General features: G+C 50.2%; 2 protein-coding genes across 2 annotated transcripts in view; one reads left to right on the top strand and one right to left on the bottom strand.

The window, feature by feature from the left end:
- Positions 1–10,478, bottom strand: part of LOC144159891 (uncharacterized) — a 35,364-nt gene extending 24,886 nt beyond the window's left edge. The window contains exons 1-2 of the mRNA XM_077691548.1: positions 10,465–10,478; positions 9,764–10,013 (exon numbers count right to left, since the gene is read on the bottom strand). Coding sequence (XP_077547674.1) covers positions 9,764–10,013; positions 10,465–10,478 — 264 coding nt within the window. The remainder of the gene's footprint in view (positions 1–9,763; positions 10,014–10,464) is intronic.
- A 3,495-nt stretch (positions 10,479–13,973) lies between these two features.
- LOC144158720 (uncharacterized) lies at positions 13,974–15,721 on the top strand. Its single transcript, XM_077689800.1, has one exon. The coding sequence runs from the start codon at positions 14,321–14,323 to the stop codon at positions 15,533–15,535; it is 1,215 nt and encodes a 404-aa protein (XP_077545926.1). The 5' UTR covers positions 13,974–14,320; the 3' UTR covers positions 15,536–15,721.
- Positions 15,722–17,762: the final 2,041 nt, after the last annotated feature.

Genomic DNA, 17,762 nt, shown 5'->3' with positions numbered 1-17,762 from the left:
TGTACAAAATGATACAAACACACTTCCCTGCAGTTATAATACAGGTAATGATGATTACGCTCGAATGTTTTCGAACTTGCTCTTTGAGGTTTTGAATTGCGTTCTCAGCATGTGTGTGATGTTCTTGAAGTGCGGTGTATCTTCTTTCCAGGTCTGCCAACTGCTTTTTCAACTCAGCTCAATCCCTTTGTGTCTCACTAGCTGTGAGAGTTTTATTGGTCGAGTTTGGAATTTCGACATTCAAAGCTTCGACACCTGGGCTGTTGAGTTGGAGGTTTTCCTATGACGTCTCTTGTGATACCGTCTCTTGTGATACCGATGGCGTCTCTTGTGAGTTGACTCGGGGAGGATTTCCGCTGTCTGATGATGCGTGAAGTTTTTCAGCGGGGTTGTCCACCTCTTCATTGTTGGATGTGGGCTCAGGCTGCGTTCTGTCTCCGGGTGGCTTTCGCTGCTTTGGACCGATTTTTAAAGTAATGTACGCACTTATACGAAAACACGCAGTGAATGAAATGGTAAATGCCGACCTCTGATTGGGAAAGGCGTTAGCACAGCATTTGGCTTCAGCTCCATCCATCCATCTGCACGGATTTGTCAAAACAGGATCCTTCAAAGTGAGCCGCACGCTAAATTGTCAATATAGGTGCCTTTTGCTCCCGAGAAATAAGAATAAATGACGGGAAATCAAGCCAATCAAACAAACCGGCATCCACGCGTATCGGCTCACATCCCCACATGATTCACATAATAGAGGTGTAATTAACACATTTCTTTTCACCTCCATGCGCTACTTTTATGGCATGATAAGCGACAATAAATGTCTTAAATATTAAAATTTTTGCGCACAACAAGATTTATAACATACCTTAAGTTGAGACAACACGGAGAAACACGAGCATAACGCGTCGCATGCAGTTTTACGCTTTGGGATATATCATTCACACTGCCAAAAAATTGGCTTTTGGGGAAGTAAGCGTGATGCGCCGGGGTGACGCTTCGGGACTGAGAAAGGTCGCACAACTTTTTACAACGAGCGCCTTATTTCGTGATACAAAGTGAAATGACTAAAGATGCAAAGCGCCACATGTTTTATATCGCCCCCCGCTTTAAGAGGCCACGTCCGTTTGCATCGATCGAAATATAAAAAGGCCGCAAAAGCATGATGAAACCTCCAACATAAACACGTAAAACCGTGCGTCTGGTATCGAGAAACAGCCGCACAGACAAGCTTACAATAGCCCCAAATAGATTTTGCACTGCTTGGAAGCCGGGTACTTGCACTGCATATGCAGGAGTGCTTCGTCGGCTGCTACTTGTCCGGCTTGATCTTCACCGTCCACAGAAGCCGCCTTTTTGGGTCTCTAGGACACGAAACATGCTCCAGAGATATTTATCGCTGCTAGAACACAAGAGAACGCAGCACCCAGCCATTCTGCAAAGAGATTTTGTGAAGAGCGCCGCTTTTCGCGCGCCTAGCGCGGGAGTCGGCGGGGGCGGGATGCAAGAAAATGGCGGCGGCGCCTCCCGAGAACCGGTCTTGGCGGCGGCGACGACCCCTTCAAAGAGTGGCGCCACCCTCCGCAGAGCGGGCGCGCATCGAGGCACCCTAGTGCTATTACCCAGCGTTCCCCGCTCACAGTTTCTTGTTCGCACCGGCGGCCGCGTTGGGGGACGGCTTTGTCGTTTGCTTTTACGACGGTTATTTCTGTCCTGTTCTGGCTTGCGTCGGTTTAATTGCGCTCTCCCTTCGCACGCCTTGATTAACTTGTTCGACAGCACATTCTGGGTAACCCGGACCCGATGGAATTAAGTGATCGTACGGCAAAAATACCTTAAAAATTGGTTATGTAGGGCGGTAAAATACAAGGTAGAGACCACATACAGACATCGCCCGCTAGTGAAACGCTACCTTTTGCGCACTGCTTGCCACAAATGCGACTCCGTTTTCTGAATTGGTGAATATCAATTCGGTTGTGTTTTAACAAGCATTACAAAAGGTGAAAGGAGCAACGGATCTGATGAATAGCGATTATAAAAGTTCTCTCAGCTTTCTCGCCATTCTCAACTTACCAAAGTAACTAGTTTAAATTGATATAAACAGAAATCACTAAGCTCCCACGCGGAATCGTTTCGGTGTCTGCGCTTCTGTCGCGCGGTGGTGTAGCCCCTAGTTAGCACATCAAGATGGCTAGGTTCGGCTGTTTCACCCTTCGAAAGACGCTCCTCTCCGTTTTCTGCCGATGCACGGCCGGACTAAAGCGGCAGCGTCGTCCGCGACTCTAGCCCGGCTGTGGCCGACGCTCCTGCGTTAGGGACACCACCCCGTGAATTCCAGGTAACAGCTGGCAGAATCTTTGGTTTCGCTCTTCGCAGAGCCATGCGTGTGAATTCAATTGACGTCGCATGGGCCATTGTTTCGGCTGTCGTTTAAAGCTCTTTCAAACCACCTTCACAGCGTGGACTGGAGCCGATTTTTTCTGCCAAGTATACACTGGTCAGAGCATAGCAATGGTTAGCAAGACAGTTGTCACCGGTGGACGCGTTGCCTCACGTGTTTGGAGAATCGTGCAGGGAATACGTTTTGTACCGTGCAACACTAATGTCGGTTAACTGCATTATTCTGACCGGTGGTCGCGTGCATGTGGGCCAGACTGGCCGGTGCATTAATGTGTGCCTTAACAGACATCACTCTTTTTTGAAGGGGAAACGTCGCACTCAGTTGGCCTCACATTGCTCCGAATGTGGCTTTGAATCGAGCTTTCACGATACGGAAGCACTTTTCAAGCACCGTGATCGCGCAATCGGAGAGCTGGCCAAGACATTCCACATACAGATTAGAAGCTCGAGCTGTGTTAGCCAACCATCTCTCGGTATTTCTGAGAAGGAAGGCACAGCTCTGAAGGAAAGAGGGTTGTTGCGGGGGGTCAGATTATGTTTTTGTGTCTTACCCACGTATACGCATGTGTATCAACGACAGGTGTCTGTTTTTTTACTGTGAGAGAGTAGATATGCTTTTTCTGTGAAAATAATACTTTCATTTGTTAGTATGCAATGATGTCGTCCTTTCTTCTCCGTATTTTATATATGGCGCCTAAGTTTCAACAATGTATTTTCACCAACTAGCTCGACTCTCAATTTCACTTCGGGATATAACGTAACCCAATGGACAATGCTCTGACACTCCATTTCAGCAGTGATCAGTGGTGGCGTCACACTTTTCAACGGTATCACTCGGCACAAACCGGATTAAGGGCTCATCTTGGTACTGAGGGTACTTGGAATAACTGGCCTCGATGGTTTTGGTGGGAGGCTGTTCTCGCCGTGAGAGGACTGCACTAGCCATGGTCATATGCAATGCGTATGACAACCTTAGTCTCTCTGCAATCTTACAGGTCCTAAGTTGTCTTCTCCTACCAGACATAGTCTGTGACTTTATCCGACACTTTCTTCAACACCAGTCTTTTTCTATTATCTTCCACGCGACACATTTCTTCCTTCCCATTACCCCCCATCCTGTAATTTCTGCACACTCTCCCACTTTCGTGCCATCCTTTGCTGCCTCACTCCCCGCACCTTTTCCATACCCATTTTCGCTTTTCTACTCTGCGGTCCTCATGGAAAGCGAGGTTATGACCTCAGCACCTTTCGACAGTGACAATCGAGTGTTACCCTCCGTCAGTGACCCCTTGTGGGCTGAATGTCCAACGAGAAAAAAAATCCAACGTGTCTAAAGCTCCAATTCGTCACGTGATCAGCGAGCCTGAATGTACAACGAGACGAAAGATCCACCAAGTCTGACTGTCCAACGAGACGAAAGATCCACCAAGTCTGAAGGTCCAATCGAGCCTGAATGTCTAACGAGACGAAAGATCCAACGAGACAGAATATCCACTGTTGGACGATTCGTCTCGTTGGACCTTCCGTCTCGTTGGACCTTTAGACGCTGAATCGTCAGTGACTCTTTGACGTCATTCCTTTTATTTGGGCATCAAATGTAATGATTCTTGCACTGTCACCATATCGCTCGATCTAGACCACACCGCTCAAGGTCATGTCGCTCAGCAAAGGCCGTGCATATATCCATTTAAAACTTACCGCTGAGCACAAAAGGTTGAGTGGTGAAGCTGTATAATTGCCTTCAGGAATTGGGGTTAGAAGAGCTCTGTTGCATCGTTCATTACTTTCCAATGATGATTGCGATGGCTTTGTGGTCACGGTGATAAGGTGCAGTCCCAACCGACGGCACGTTCATTGACAATGTCAGGTCTGTGCACAACTGCTGCGGCATTATTTTACTGCTTTCCATAAGCGTGACGTAGCAAAGCATACCCCTCCAGAACATATCGTTCTCGTGAACCGCTCTTTCTGGTGCAGAAATATCAACATTTGAATTTCCCAGCACCACAATGAAGGGTTTAACACACACGATCCAAGTATGACCATAGACTTGAGAGATTACAAATGCATGTCCAGGATTCCGAAAAACAGGATGGTGCCGTGCGTCTGATCGCTACCATATCCACCGTACATTATCATCCGCGCGCAAAATGCATTCAACTGCAGAAACCTGGGGATAAATGATGCACATCAAAGATCACTAGCCTGCTGTTGCGAGTAAAGTGCTAGGAGTTTCTACTCACGGACACGAAATTTCCTCGGTACACTAGCTCATAGCCCCGTCGTTCCGCCATATACTTACCAATATGTGCGAAATTTAATCAGGACGAAGGTAATACAACGATTGCCACTTTAGTTCACCGTTATTTTTGGTGAGCATCGATCCATGGAGACAGTGTTGAGAAATAAAGAAGCGCAGGCAGGGGGCGACAGTAGGAGAAGAGGAAGAGGAGGATCGGGGTGCGCGCTCGGCCTCGCTTATCGACTCGATCACCACATCGGAAGCCAGACGCTGGTCCTCTTTCGTTACACATTTCGTTACACATTTTCTGGTGCCGAAACCCGGGAACCGGCGCACGAGCGAATCTACGTTCGACGGCGCAGCGGCTCCGAGGCACGCGAGGCTTGGATACCTTCGTACTGCTTTATCCTGGAAGCCTTGCCCTCGGCCGCCGCCCCTTTCGGCTCGTGCCCAAGCCCGCCCTTGTTCCCTTGTTATTCGCAACCCCAGCGTCTTGCTTCATCGACTGGTGCCATGGACGCTCTTCGTATTAAGCGAAAGGGAACCAGTAAACCAGACGTCCGGTTATCAGCGATGCCTACGAACGACTGCCGCGAGAGCCGCGCTCGTGGAGCGAGCCCCCGCTGCCTGCCTCGTGGCGCGCTTCTTTCTCTTTATTCAACATACTCCCGCGGCCCCAAGTTGATCAGGGGTTTGCTTCAAAAAAGCACAGCCGCTGCACTGGACGACGTATTTCCCGTCCCGATGACAGGCGTAGGGAACACGAGCGCACAACTCCGTCGCGTCCGGGAAATAGTTGAAGAATGCGCCCAAGTTGCCAGAAGGCCGGCGGCGAATTGTCCTGTACGAGCACTACGTCCCCCACTTGGAGCCTGGAGGGAAGCTGCGCTGTTGCCTCGTGAGCGGATCGGAGCAACAGGAGGTACTCTCGTTTCCATCGACGCCAAAGACGCTCCGTTACGATCTGACGGTGCCGAGCTCGTCTGCGTAGCTCGCTGCCCGTGGACAGCGGTTCTGGAAGGCCGAGTTGCTGAGGCAGGCACGTGTTACTTTTGCCCAGCCAGAAGTGCGCTGGGGTCAGCGGGTATGGCTCAGCCGCGTCTGCCGAGATATACGTAAGGGGCCGGCTGTTAATTACTGCCTCGACTTCGCAAAGCGTCGTCTGCAGCTCTTCAGTAGTGAGGCAACTGCGGCCGAGAATTCGCCGTAATGTCTCCTTGGTGAGCCGGATTAAGCGTTCCCACCAACCACCCCACCACGGAGCTCTTTCGACGTTAAATTTCCAGGAAATGTTGCGGCCGCTGCAAAAATCAAGGACGGGGTCTTCCGGAGCCGAACGGAGAGAGCGTGCGCAGTGGTGGAAGGCTAAGGCGTTATCCGAGTAAATTGTCGATGGAATACCGCGTCTAGCGATAAACCGCCTGAAAGCAGACAAGAAGCTCGATGACGTCATCTGAGATGTGAGCTCAAGGTGGACGGCTCGTGTCACACCACAGGAGAAAACGGCGACGTAGGCCTTTGTTTGCGCAGGATTCTTCGTGCGACAGAACAGCGGTCCACAGAAGTCTACACCGACAACTTCGAACGGACTGGATTCAGTGATACGATCTCGTGGTAGAGGCGCAACTGGAGCTGTTTCTGGTGTGAGTTTGTGTCGACGACAAAGCAAGCATCCGTGCAGCACTGTCTTCACCACTTGACGACCCTTGATAATCCAAAATCGGTCTCTCAGTTCTGTGAGAGTGCTGTCAACACCCGCGTGCAACAGGCGCTGGTGGGTTGCGATGATTAGTAGCCGGGAAAAGTCGTGACGGCCCGGCAGGATGACGGGGTGACGGGTGTCAACCGAGGATCCTAACTGCTGTAGGCGTCCGCCGACGCGCAGGATTCCATCGTCGTCCAAAAACGGCCGTAGTAAAATGAGGCGAGTTGCAGTTCCGGCACGCTGACCACGTGACAACGCTCGCATATCCTCCGGAAAAGCTTCGTTCTGTACGAACCGGAGCCAGTAGCGTTCCGCCTTGAGAACTTTATCGCTCGTCAGTGGTCCCCTTGCTGAATGCGTTAACTTTCGCGTATTTTCGACGAAGCGCTGTATCCAGGCAGTTACCCGAAGAAGCCTGGAGTACCGACTGTACGACTTGATACTTAGCAACGGCTCAGCTGGCGTTGTTACTAGCGCGCATGAAGCTGTCTGTAGAGATGGCGGTTCACCGACGTCCGCAACTCTTTCTCTGTCCGTTGGCCTATCCTGAGATTGCAGTGCGAGCCAATGTGGGCCATGCCACCACATTTCCGTGGCTGCGACAGCGGATGCGGCAAGGCCTCGAGTAATCAAATCGGCTGGGTTATCCTTGCTGCGACAATGAGCCCACGTCCCTTGGCCTTGTGTCAGTCGTTGTATCTCGGACACGCGATTTCTCACGAATGGCGGCCATCGGCTCGGTTCCCCCGAAATCCAATGGAGGGCGATTTTTGAATCGGTCCAGAAGAAATACCGAACTTCTGACAGGCACGGTAGCCGTTTCAGGAAATCAAATAGTCGGGCAGCTATCAAACAGGCGAGGAGCTCAAGGCGTGGGAGAGAGGTGGTTTTGATGGGTGCAATGCGGCCTTTGCTGAGCAGCAGGTTCACTTCCCATCTTCCGGTTTCCCATGATAACGACCGGACGTAGACAGCAGTACCATAGGCTCTCGGGCTTGCGTCAGCGAACACGTGGAGCTCTCGAGTGTCGTGTTCCGTGTACTTCATCGTGAAGGCATGCCGTGGCAAGCAAATGCGTCTTAGGTCGCTGAGCTCGCTGCACCAGCTGTTCCACGCATTGAGTTGAGCCGTCGGCAGTGGTGAATCCCACGGATGCTGCAGTTTCCATAAGTCTTGGAAAATGATCTTCGCTCGAACGGTGAAAGGGGCCAGAAATCCTAGAGGGTCGTAGAGCCGCGCGAACGACTGGAGCATTGTCCTCTTTGTCACTGGCTTTGTGGATACAAAGGTGGCGACATTGTCCGCACTTAGCACGACACTGTCGTCTGAGCGGTCCCACTGCATACCGAGCACCTTCATGTTACAAGGGTCCCCTCCTTCCGTTTCAAAAGCCACGTTGTCTTCAAGGAATTGGCTTCGCAGGGACGAAAGGTTCGAGGCCCATTTCCTCAGTTCCATACCAGCACCCGCCAAAATGGACCTCGACTCGGCGTAGATACGCTTGGCTTGCTCGGCGTTGTCGACCCCGACGACAAGGTCGTCCACGTAAAACGCGTCGACCAGTTTGGCGACCGTGTCTGGGAACTGCTCTTTACATTCCTTTAGGTGGTGACGAAGTGTTGCGGCGAGTAGGAATGGGCTAGACGTGGCTCCGAATGGCACTCTTGTCATGCGCCAGTGGACTATCTGAGGAAGAGGGTCTTCTTCATTCGGAAGGTGCTCCACCCAGAGGAACCTTAAAGCGTCCCGATCTTCCTCGCGAATAACCATCTGCAGGTACGCTTTCTTTATGTCTGCCACGAGAACGACGTGATGGCACCGGAACTCAACCAGCAACTTCAGTAAGTTTGCGTCTAACTTTGGGCCTTTCAGTAGCACGCTGTTCAAGGATGGATGGCAGGGAACATGGGACGACGCGTCGAAAACAACTCGAAGCTTGGTTGTCACAGCATCACGACGCACGACACCATGGTGTGGCATATAGTAGGTGTTCGGTTTCCCATCCTCTTTGTCGCAGGTCACTCGTTCCGCATGGCCCTCATCAAAGTATGTGCGGATGGTCTTGTCGTATTGCCTTAGTAAATCTGGCTGACCGCGGAAGCGTTTGAGCTGCATACAGAGCCTCTGCTCTGCTCTGCAGCGTCTTGCTTCATCGACTGGTGCCATGGACGCTCTTCGTATTCGCCGAGATGTCCTGCGAGCGACCGTATCCGGGACCATGACAGTCCTCGACGCCTTGCTGCGGAGCCACGCAGCAACGACCCTTGATAGACAAAATGTCCTCGACCTCATCTTGCATGACCAGGTGAGCCTACACCAACTCGACGCTCAAGTTCAGGACAACCTGAAGGATGAAGAATTTGATGCCGACGTTTTGGAAGCGATCGATTTCGACGAGCGTATCTGCGCCCTGCGAACGCGCGTACGCTTCTCCGCGAGCGAAGACTCTTCCGCAAGCCCCGTCCTTCAACCTCAGGCGGCCCTGTTCACCACCCGCACCGCACCCTCGTCTATTTGCTCGCTCCCCAAGGAGGCCCGGCGGACATTGGTCCCGGGTTTCGGCACCAGAGAATGTGTAGCGAAAGGGAACCAGTAAACCAGACGTCCGGTTATCAGCGATGCCTACGAACGACTGCCGCGAGAGCCGCGCTCGTGGAGCGAGCCCCCGCTGCCTGCCTCGTGGCGCGCTTCTTTCTCTTTATTCAACAGACAGAACGTATCCCTAAGCTCTTCCGACCGCGTACGAAATGATTGTGTTAGTGCGTGCACTGAAGATCTTCGTTTATTCGCCACTTCGTACACCGTTTTTCCCGAAACGAGATCTCGTAGTAAGAGAAATCTCTCCTTCAGGCAGATATTCGCCCCAGAACAAGTTCAGGTGCCGTCGTTCAGAGATGCAGTTCTACCACGAAGAAACGAGATATTTACGTCTCCGGTACCCGGACCCTTTTATCGGTGGTAGCCAAAGGATGCCTTACGACGTCCCGGCTGCGGCGGACACGACGTTGTGCAGTCACGCTCTGTGCAAACGCGAGCGAAATTCCTGCCATTTTCTTCGCATCTATGTGTTGCGTAGACTTGCGCGCCGCCTGCGTTATGCACTGTGCAGTCGACAGTTTCTTATGGCTGGCACTGCTGGATTCTCCGTCTACTTTCAGCGTCGTCTAATTCGGGTACACATCTGTAGTCATTGAAGACAAAAGCACAGGTCGATTCCACATCTCGACGGGTGCCTCTGTGTCTGAGCTAACATCTCCACGCACTAAGCCTTGTGAAGTTATGCCTAGAACCTCTTGCGTGGCCCAGTCATCCGAACCGTCACTCGCGTTCCCGGGGTTTTGCCCCGAATTCATGCCGCCGCTTGACGCATAGTCAACTGCTCCGTCCGAATCCCCCGTCGGCCTATTAAGCATCATCACGGTCTGCTGGTTGCCAGTTGCTTCATTCGACTTGGCCGGAATGGTCTCTTTGGTGTTGTCAGCAGTAGTGCCGTTAGGATTGGAAATGCCGGAGTGGTTTGTCGAAGCGTTCGACAGCTGCTGCGGCTGCACGCTGTGGCTCAGCTCGCTGTCCTCAGAGTCTGCGGTGTCGGGCATCATGTTGACGATGAAAGCCACGGAAACCGCCAGGACGATGGCCACTCCAACGTGCGGCGAGACTTTGGCACTGCTGCGAGAATCAGATTACAGCAAAAAGGGGGTTTTAAAGACAAAACACGTCTGATTATTAAAAGCCTGCAAGAAGTAGCCCATTTATACAAGAACATGTGATGCAATGTGTTGTATCAATGTGAGGCATGCACCGACACGGTGCATATATGCTTCTCAAATTTCGCTTCGGAGTGTCGCCCTGCTTGTGTTTACCTCCGTATTTTAGTAGGTATATTTTCTCGCTTAGTGAACATGAAATTAATACAACTCCCACAGCAGTTTTGATTCATTTAGAAACATGTTTGCCTCGATAACAATGACGGCAATGTTATCGCAAACTTCCCACAAAGAATCGAAACATTCACTCACATCCTCGCCACAATGCTACAGAATGAATATTCGGATCACCTAGGGTGTTGAAAAAGGATAAATGAAGTGGCCGAGCGTTCAATTGAAATGATAAAAGTCACCTGCGCAGAGACATAGCTGTACGCAAAACGCATTCACGCATCTCGTGTTGTCCAAGTACACACGAAATTTGTGATGTTAAATGATCTGTTTGACTTCGTCATTTGCCGAATTCGCACAATTGGTCACCCCATTTGTTCATCCCGCTGGGCTGTGGCGAGCGCTTCTGATCAAGACGTCCAATGAGTCAAGAGGTCCAAAGAGACAAGAGGTCCAATAGTCACGTGGCAGGCGAGTCAAGAGGTACAACGTGTCAAGAGGTCTAACGAATCGAAAGGTCCAACGTGTCGAAAGATCCAACGGGTCAAGTGGTCCAACGCGTCAAGATGTCCTACGCGCCAAAAGGCCTAACGAGCCTTGCTTTCTTTTGTCCTCTCTATTTATAATTTCTCCTTAGCCGTTCTGAATACATTAACACGTACAGCTCATTTTATAAAATGGCTGGATCCAATAAAATCTCATAGTAATATTTGGTCGCTTAAAGGAGTAGGGACACGAAATTTCACAGCTGAGATAACTATGTAAAATGCTTTCTTTTTATTATGGGACCTCTCCCAGAGTTCCAACAGTAGCTGTTTCGTATAACGTATTTTATATCCATCTTAATCTCAGCTCGCACAAGAAAGCCCAGAAAGGGGTATACCATGACATCATGTACTACTTGCCCCAAACTGCCGATGTCTGGGCTCCCGTGACGTAGCGGACGCGCTGGCTGCGGTTGGCGCGCCGCTACACCGTGTGTACACGTCATGGATTTGGGGTAAGGCTGAAAGGTGGGCTAGTTGGTTTTGACTTAGAACCATTTCACCAGTGAAAAACGAACAGGGACCTAGAAAGAAGCAGATGGAACAAGCGCTAGCGATTGTCGGCCGGTCTGGGCGAGCGCAAGCGGTCGCTCACGCGCGCGTCCACACCCGCAGCGGTGATACAAGAATGGTGGCGTCAAGTGCTATTTCCTGTCATGGCGGCCACTCGTTCGTTTTGTGAAACCGAAACTGACACGAATAAACGACGCCGTAAATGATTGTTTAGGCTGCTATCGACCGTCTAATGAGGAGTAATAGGTACCCATAGCAGCGAAAAAACGTTACACGAAAATTTTGTTTCAGTACTCCTGTGAGTTACGCGGGTCTATATTGCGATTAATGGCTGTTTGTGATGGTTACTGACTGTTTTAGTAATTTTGATGTTTCTTTACTATACGACTACTATATGGTTATTGTCGAAAAGTAGACACTGTTTTCCAGATTGCGCGGTTATATTACTATTAACGGCTCCTGGTAACGGTTAGTGACTTCTTGAGTGACATATTTGGTACTTTTAGAATTTAGGGTCGGTGTTCCAGTCTACGCGCTTTATTACACATAATATACAAATTATACAGACATACACTTCAGCATCTTACGTATAGCCTTCCCTTTAAGTATCTCAGTACTCCTTATCGTCAGTACTTCCTTGCGTATCATTGACCAGTCCTGGGTTCTCGTTTGTTCTGTTTTTTGTAATCGTGACTAGCCATCGCGGCTCCTCTGAAAGGTTGCCGAATGCTGTAGTCCCCAAACCGAAATAATCCTCTTTCAACGCGTAGAACGATGCAAGCGTTTCTTTGTCCCTATAGTAAAATATTTCAGCATAGTAAAATATTTCAGATTCCATTACGCAAGTTCCCAACGCCGGCACACCCTTTCAATTAGCTACTCTTTCTATGCTAATTATTTTACTGGAGAAAGGTGTACAGATAAATGTTTATTGAAACAGAAACGCAGAGTTACAGGAACCATTCATTGAACAGTTGAATGATATTAAAATGGAATGACATGTCCACCACAATCAAGTAAACACAAACGTTGAAGAAGCGCCCTACGAAGTGACGTGCACGTAGCGTCGTAGACCAAAATGTAGCGGTGTTTGCCCGGTGAGCATCTCGTTTTCATCGTTATTTTATCCCGAACCATCGAATTGGATCGGCAACACTGTTGATACACAAAAATATCGAACGGGGGAAACCATCTTCACATACTAAACAAGGTCGCCCGGCGCGGCGCACAATAAATAGAGGAAACCTCGGCTCAGCTCTAAAAAGCTAAAATAACCTGGCGCGGCCAGGCGCTGGTAAAAAAAGGCAAGACATGCTCGGGGAAATATATACACTACCTATACACAATTATATACATAAAAAAATTCACTATATTGAGGCGTTACAATTTCAATTGATGCACAACTATATACATGCAAAACGTATATACAGAGACGCGTTAAACAATCAACTTTTCGTAATAACACCGCCAGAGAGAAAGAGAGAGAGAGAGAGAAAGCTCTTTATGAGCGGAAAGCAGAGAGGTCTGCCGGAATGTTAACGCCGCTATACATGTTACTCTGCGGGGTACTGAGGAGGGAAAAAAGTTGCATGAGGAAGAAAGGAAGACTGGACAATAGGAAGACTGCGCCGCCGGGAGAGGGCGCAATCAGGTTTTGGCGGCGCGTGTCCCTAAATCCTGGGCATGAGAAGCGCGGGAATATCTAAAATAATTGGAAAATTAGTGTATTAGACGCTATGCATTAGGTTTTATTTCAGTTCGTTTGTGTTCATATTGTATGCTTTCCTTGATTTACGAGTGACTGGCGCTAATCCTTTGCCTTCTGTTTTAGTTAGGTGACAGTGCTGGCGCTGGCATCACTCCCGGTAGAAACGTGGCCGCGGTGGCTCAGTGGGTAAGGCATTGCGCTACTGAGCCCAAGGACGCGGGTTCGATTACAGGCCACGGCAGCAGTTTCCCTGATGGAAGGGGAAAATAAATACGCCATTTTCCCGAGTATTTAGTGCACGTGAAGATCCCCAGGTTGTCGAAATTAATCTGGAAGACGTCCCCTACGGCGCGCTTCGTAACCCGGGCCTGGATTGGGCACGGGAATTCCCGAAAATTTAAATTTTTATCTACCGGTAGAGAGGTGCTTTTATTACGATGCACCAGTTTCGGGTACGACTGGCGACTATATCTGCTGAGCATGCTGCCACCTACAGGACGTAGAACGAACTTCCCTGCGCAGGCGTGGCATCTGCTGGAAATGCGTGTCCGTTGTTCTATATCTGCCATAGTATTATTGTCCTCCTTCCCACGCGTCAGTTGCCGTTGTGTCATATTCCAGATTTACGCGAACACTCGCAACTCGCTCCCTCAGTCGTATACCGTCGGGGTGGCAGCGATGAAGTGTTTCCGTGGACGCTTCATGGGCACGGCTGATAGCGGATGGCTAGCAGGCACGGGATAATCGAAAAATGAACCTAATAACGCTATCGCATTAAAAAAGAAAGCGATACGACAGAAGCCCACAGTATCAACTGGAAACCTCATGTTCTAAAGAAATCACAGATATACCTCTCAATGGCCACGTATATCAGACAAGTGTACCCGCCGTACACGCGCACAGATCCTAAGTGCAAACACACCCTCACCAATTTTTTATCTCTTTTTTAGGGAATGACATTTCTGTATCAAAAGTGGCTAATGCTTCGTCTGAATTACCCGCGGTTATTTCAAGACACGAAATTGATCCTGGCCAGGAACATGCTATATTTAGTTGCATTACCAACGATCAGCGTCGCAGTCACTCCGCTGACCTTACACCGTGAACGACGAGCTGCAATAGTGCCCCAGCGTTCTACTGTGGGCTGAAGTAGCAATTTCCGAGGATCCTTAACGACCACGAAAAAATACGCTGCCATGGTCATCTGAGCGAGCGATTCCGGTGTCGGCGAGTTGATGAACACCGTTGACAACGAGAACGCGGCGCCATCATTGCTCTGACTGGGCAAGACTCATCGGACGCAACCGGGGTCACCATTCGCCCGGGCGCGTCATGGCCAATGCCTGTGACGCTGGACCGGGCCATAACCCAGCCAACTGGAACATCTACGACAGCCATATGCCTTATTTGAACGTGTTCGACGAGTTCCAGGAGTGGCCGGACGGCTTCTGCCGCTACGTGTACCGTGCCGACTGCGTGGAGGCCCAGCGACATGCGTCAGGCTGGGCCATGCGACTCAGCTGGGCCAAAGACAAGCCGTACTTCCAACAGAAAAAAAAATGCCTCGGTGTTATGGTATGCAGCCTGCAGTGCGTGTCAGACACCGGACGCAGCGTGCGTCTAAGGCCACATGTCTCCAACGAGGACCGCAAGAACCAGGAAGGCAAGCCGTGCCCTAACCTTGGGTGCCTGGGGAGCTTGCAATTACAGCCTTGCAGTGGTTACTGCGGATCCCCGGTACTGCACATCTGGCGCCACACAGACTCGGCGGTGTTCTTCCAATCTGAGGGATTCCATGACCACCCGCGCCCCAACGAACGTCAGCGTGTATCTATGAGAAAGTCTTCGAGACTTCGTGACGGCGGAAACACTGAGAGCACAGGAAAAGAACGTCGTGGTGATTTGCTCTACAAGCTCATGAAACAGAACACCCCGGAGCACACCTCTCTGCCCCCCTTCGACCAGCAATTCGCGCCTTTTCTGGCATCTGCAAACGTAAAAGGTAACATTGCGCCATCGGGGCAGTGTTCATGCTTTTGGTCCGAATGCCATTGCGGCGTCTCTACAAGAGGAGCAGCAGCAGTGGCAGCATCGCAGCCTCACTACCGAAAGGCTGCTGACCCATGTGGAACGGCTACCGCAGTGTCCCCAGATTTCGAATTGCAGTGTGGCTCGGTCCTCCACGCCATGGACCACACCATGACACCTGAAGGTCGACCGTTAGACACACGACACTGCAGCAGCCAACAACACGGGGCTGCATCTTCTGTCCCAGCACACTCAGAAGCGGGTGAAATGTGCCGCGTCGTGATGCCAGTGGACGACCCGGCCATAGAGCCTCATTCATCAATGCTGCGCTACTTCGGTGGTGCGGCCGAGAGCAGGCGTCTTCATACTGCCGAGCACGATTACTCTGTGCCCATGACGCAGCGTGACCACAAGACCGGGCAGACTCCAGCGCAGCCCCCTTTCTTTCATATGACGCCCCACTCTTGTCCTCCGCAGGCCAATAGGTACGAGCCAGGGGTGTGGGATGACCTACAGTGATAACATCGTTGTATTATAAGCCTGCATTAACAGGTTTGAACAAGTTGCGCTTTCTACACAAAGGAGTTAAAAGAAGAGTGAACGTGTATTTGAACTTGAGACAAGTGCACATGTGTGCCCGCTACATGTGCCTGATAGTTGTGCCCTGGAGAGCTTGCTTGTCCTGTCTTAGAAATAAACATTTCAGTTCATAGTAATCGCCGGAGTGGTTACTTTTTCTCTTTCATGTGTGCAGCCTCCCAAATTTTTAATAATACAGCGGGAGCGATGACCGATCGGCATGTCAGCGTTTCGTTACGGTGTTCACGGGCAAAATACGCGAGTGTGCGCGCACGCGCATAGGGCTACTTGCTGTATGCGTGCCGTCTGCTACGCTGTTTCCTTGAGAGTGGTACTCCCCATGCCACTGCATCTGAATGGCTTTCTTCACGAGAAACCGTGGTTGTTTGAAGCGCATGCGCATATCAAATGTGCGTTTGATTTTTCTTTCGGATCACTTACCCCGCACATTGTGATGAATGCCACTCAAAAAATAAATAAACGTATAACAGAACCAGTTTTATGACCGGAATGGCCTTAGGCAACTGTGCGATATAATGCGACAAATATGATAAAAATACAAACTTGTGCCCCACGCTACTTATTACCTATCTTTGGCGGTAGCGAAACTACCTTGCAAGGTTAGAAATACAGGGGGTGTGTTGCCCTGAGGAGAACAGCGGAGCACGCGACGCTCCCGCAATACATATAGTTCTATGCGCGTGGGCGAATACTCTCTCCAATTTTGCCGGTGAACATCGTGATAAGGCACTGACAAGCCGATCGGTCGTCGCTCCCGCTATATTAAATGCAGAGCATTTCTTTAACTCACATGTAGCGTCCGCCGTCCGTACGCAGCATCTCAGCGCGCAGGTGCGCCCTCTCCCCCACACCTCCTCTCCCACATCACGCTACCCTCCTCGCTCTCAACAACAGGTCCGCACCCCTCCCCCTACACTATATAAAAAATGATACTTATCGGCGCCTGGTTTCGATCCCAAGACCCTGTGGGCGGAACGCCAGGTACATGGGGCTCTTCCCACTGCGCCACAAAAGCGACACAGAATCAAAGGGTACGAACGCGTCTTATATCCTTGACTCATTCAAACTACGTCAAGAAGCTGCTGATACACGGCAGCAGTTTCATCGATCTCGTCTTCACCAGTTGCTGCAACGCACGACCACTGCTTAAAGACCCCTTAGCAGTACACTTTAGCGACCACGAAGCCGTCGTTCTCAGCGTCCAATACAACGACAACAGCAACAAATAAATAAATAATGACTTACAACAACCTACCCCTTTCCTTCACTTCTTGCGTCAGAAAAAAAGAAAAACTGGGCCCATCTCTCCACGAGGGGGGACTCGAGTCGCAAAATCACGAAAGTAATAATTAATATATAAAATAAATAATAATAATTAATAGTAATAAGCAATAATAGTTAACACATTCACTACCCCCCCCCAACACTAACGTTAAAACAATACACCCACCCCCTACGCGACGGATTTACTCGAGTCCCCTCTCGTGGGGAGATGGGCCAAATTTTATTAAAAATTTGGGAGGCTGTACATACTCACCGATTCAAATGCGGAGCAAAAAAATTCAGCAATGCCAACTTGTGGCCAAGACAACCACGTGAAGTTGCCAAGAGTCTGGTCATCAAAGGTAGTGGTTTGTCTCGTGTAATACCAATGTGGCGAGAACTGCAGACGGTGTAAACTAAAGTACGTGCAATTTTAAACCCTTATTTTTTGCGTTTCTGTTCATGACGTGCTTGTAGACTAGATGATCCGTCTGATGGCCCGCTACGAAGACACTGATCGAAATATAATAAACAAATTTTTTTCATCTATAACAGGGCCTGGTCACGGACACGGGGCCCTCCCTAGGCTGAAAAATAAATGACCGGTCCTGGGCATGAGACGACGAGGGCCCGGGCGGGGTCCGGGCCAGGCTCACTTATGAATGCCGGGCCAGGGTTTCACAAAGCGGGCTCGGGCTTTAAAATCAGGCTCGTGCAGTGCTCTAATCATAGCCCCGTCGTTCTGCCATATACTATATTAATATGTGCGAAATTTAGCCATCACAAGTACGTAATACAACGAATGCCACCTTAGTTCATAGTTGTTCTTGGTGAGCATCGAATCATGGTGACAGAACGCTTCCCTACTGCTCTGCTGACCGCA

This window comes from Haemaphysalis longicornis, unplaced genomic scaffold (assembly GCF_048455015.1).
Source record: "Haemaphysalis longicornis isolate Haplotype H1 unplaced genomic scaffold, Haemaphysalis longicornis Haplotype H1 scaffold_10, whole genome shotgun sequence".
NCBI lineage: Eukaryota > Metazoa > Arthropoda > Arachnida > Ixodida > Ixodidae > Haemaphysalis > Haemaphysalis longicornis.
The sequence above is the reverse complement of the archived record's forward strand: the minus strand, read 5'-3'. Positions and strand labels throughout refer to the sequence as shown.

Excerpts from the sequence above, each read along its gene's own strand:
- LOC144158720 (XM_077689800.1), top strand. The coding sequence starts at position 14,321 with ATGGCCAATGCCTGTGACGCTGGACCGGGCCATAACCCAGCCAACTGG.